At 54.0% G+C, this 3,014-nt stretch overlaps 1 protein-coding gene across 1 annotated transcript in view; it reads right to left on the minus strand.

Annotated features, from left to right (window-relative positions):
- Positions 1-678: 678 nt before the first annotated feature.
- NLGN3 (neuroligin 3) overlaps positions 679-3,014 on the minus strand; it is a 6,770-nt gene continuing 4,434 nt past the window's right edge. The window contains exon 3 of the mRNA XM_032757154.2: positions 679-2,634. Coding sequence (XP_032613045.2) covers positions 1,791-2,634 — 844 coding nt within the window. The 3' untranslated portion in view covers positions 679-1,790. The remainder of the gene's footprint in view (positions 2,635-3,014) is intronic.

The following is a 3,014-nucleotide window of genomic DNA, read 5'->3' on the forward strand; positions in this document are numbered from 1 at the left end:
AAATCCCATAATGCTAACCCTGTGGGGCCCCACTGAATCCATGCCCCAGGGTTGACAGGGAGTCACTGATCACAATCCTGTAGAAAAATCGCTCTCAGGGCCCCAAGGACTTCTCCAGTTCTAATTCACAGAGCAGCAAACAAGTATCCCTGGGGAAGGAGAGGGCCTCTGCTCTGTCAGTCACTCAAGGCCAGGGAGTCCACGTCTGACGCTGCACTGGATTCAGATAGGAGAAAGAATTTCAGCCTGTTAGAGGTCAAACCTCCTCCCAGCCCCCAGTCCAAGGTGAGGGCAGGGTGGTTGCAGCAGAGGAGGAGGAGGAGGAGAAGGAAGAGGAGGAGAAGGAAGAGGAGGAGGAGGCTGCAGCGGTGGCAGAGGAGGAAGGAAGTATTTTTGCCATTTCATTAGGAGGCCTGAAGCGCTGAGAGGAGGCTTCAGCTGCAGGAACCCAGCGCGCTGGGGGCAGGGGGATGGGAAGAGCAACCCGATTAAGATTGGAGAGGCCTTCATGCAGGGGCCCCCAACCCCCAACCCCCAACCCCGCACAGTGCAGCCCAGACTCGTATCAGCTTAAAGATACAGGAGGCAGGGGGAGGCTGCCTGATTGCCTGATTCCCAGCCCACAGAGGCACCCTGTCCAGAGGTCTGTTGGGGCAAGGCCTGTGCAAGGGAGGCAGGTTGGGAGTGCTAACTGGATTTTTTATTTTTATATCAAGACACTGTGTTTAAAATTTTTACAAAGGACAAACTCCATGGGTTTCCGTTAGTGTTTTAAGAACTTTTCTTTAAAAAAAAAAAAAAGCCAACAACAACAAAAAACACCGCCTTTTTGAAAGAGAAATGACAGACACAAAAGACTGTAAAGAAAATGGGGCGAATTTCTGATAGCATTTCCCCAAGGGCAGAGGCAAAACCCAGATCAGACCTGGGGGCCCAATAGTGATGTGGCTTCCATAGTACGTTGTTCACCAAATCTAAGGTCCCCTGGTCTGGCCAGGCCAACGCTGTTGGCCTTTGGGGAAGCAGGTTACCTTGCAGGCTCTGCAGCCCTCCACACAGACACAGAGAGAGTTGGAGATCTCTCCCCTGCGGCCCTCCAGCCCCATCCAGTGCTAGCCCCTTTCTCCTTCCACCCCATGGTCTTGCTTGAATCTGTTTCCTTCCTGGGGGTCCTGTTCCTTGGTCTGATTGTGTCAGCACTGGGGGTCCTAGAGCCAGAGAGACCTTCGGGCCTGAAGCCCTCCCTTCCAGAGCCTCTTAGCACTCATGGGTTGGAAAAGCATTTGTTCCAAAATTAAAAAAGAAAAATCAACAAAACAAGACCCAGAAAAAAGACCAAGTCCTGGGGAGGAAGAGCTATCCTGCTCTTTAAAGCTCCCAAGTCTGGAGTTGGTCGGTGGTGCAGTTCCAAGAGAGGCCGAAGGCGAGCACCAAGGGGGTGTCCAGCTGTTGCTTTCAGGCCCCCCAGGAGTGTCTGTGGTCAGACTCAGGGAGCTGGCTTCAGCTGCTGTTTCATGGGTCCTCGTTTTACCGAGGACTCATCTGCGTCCCCATTTAAAGGGTTTGTTCAGGTTTACTTCTGTATTTGTGTTTTTGTACATGCGGGTGCATGTCCACATCTGTCTATGTTTGTGCAGGTGGATCTGCTGTAGGGTGTGGGTGCGTGCGTATACATATATGTGTGTGTGTGTGTGTGTGTCTGCGTGTGTGTGTGTGTGTGTGTGTGTGTGCATGTGTTCCTGGATCTGGGAGGGAGGGAGCCGGGAGATTGGCTGTGCTCTGAGTTGGAGCTATACCCGGGTAGTGGAGTGTGAGTGGGGCAGCCCGGTACTGTTGAACCCTGCGGCAAAGGTGTTATAGGGGTGCAATGTCTGCAGCCCTACCAGGGAGTTGGGGATCATAGTGATGGTGTTGGGGGTCATGAGTGGGATGTCATCCGGGGAGCGCCGCAGGGTCAGGGTGTAGTCGGGCAATGCAGTGAGGCGCAGCGTGTCATGGGGGGGACCGGCCTCACACTCGTGGTGGGTGGGGCCCAGTTGTAACGCCGCCAGCTCCTCCTCTGGAGCAGCTCCCAATTCCGGGGCCCCGGCTCCCCGCTGAGGGCTAGGCTGCCGCAGGGGTTCCTGGCGCCGTTTGTCCTTGCGGTAGTAAAGGGCAGCGAAGGCCAGAACGTTAAGGAACAGGAGGGAGGCCCCCACGGCGATGGTGACACTTAATTCAGTGGAGTAGTCACGAGGGTTCTCCACCAGGAGTGGCCCTGCGTCCTGGTCCCCGTTCCAGGACCCCTGGGCATTCTCGTTGCTGTAGGCAGGTGAGATGGCTGGCCGCTTGGTGCTCCAGGTCTTGCCATTGGGCCTGCGGGTGATGTGGGAGCTGTGGGTGGTATCCGGAGGCGGCACTTTGGTGGTGGTGGACGTATAGTGGAACATGTCATGCAGGTTGTATAGGTGGGGCACCAGATGTTTCCAAAAGGCCACTTTAGTGGCCCGGTAATGATCTCGGACCCTTGGTTTCAGCCCGATGTGAAGGTAGAGCTGGTCTCGGGGATTGTATTTGGACCAGGCCACTTCCTCAAAGCGGTTGGCCTTGGTGTGAATGAACTTGGTGTCCTGGGGGACTGGCTTGTTGGGATCCCTGAAATATCACATGGAAATCTGGGGTCACCACTCTATCTGGATGAGGAAAAGGCCCAGCATTTTTCCTCTGACAGCCAAACCTCTTACCCAGTTCAGAACTTCCCACCATTTCCACCTTTTTCAGGGTCCCCGTGCTCTGCCCACACCTGCTTCTTCCCCAGGGCTTGAACTCCTATCTCCTCCTTCCCGGCGCTCATCCTTTAAGATTAAGGCTATAGACGCTTTTGCTTTGCACATGCTACTGAGCATTTATCAATCTTTTCAGCTGCCCAGTTTTGCCAGGAGCCCCCTAATAAAGGCTCTTTCTTTTATTAAGCAAGCAGAAGTGCTGAACCTGAAGTCTGTCTTTCTTTCTTTCTTTCTTTCTTTCTTTCTTTC

This window comes from Hylobates moloch, unplaced genomic scaffold (genome assembly GCF_009828535.3).
Source record: "Hylobates moloch isolate HMO894 unplaced genomic scaffold, HMol_V3 SCAFFOLD_7, whole genome shotgun sequence".
Taxonomy (NCBI): domain Eukaryota; kingdom Metazoa; phylum Chordata; class Mammalia; order Primates; family Hylobatidae; genus Hylobates; species Hylobates moloch.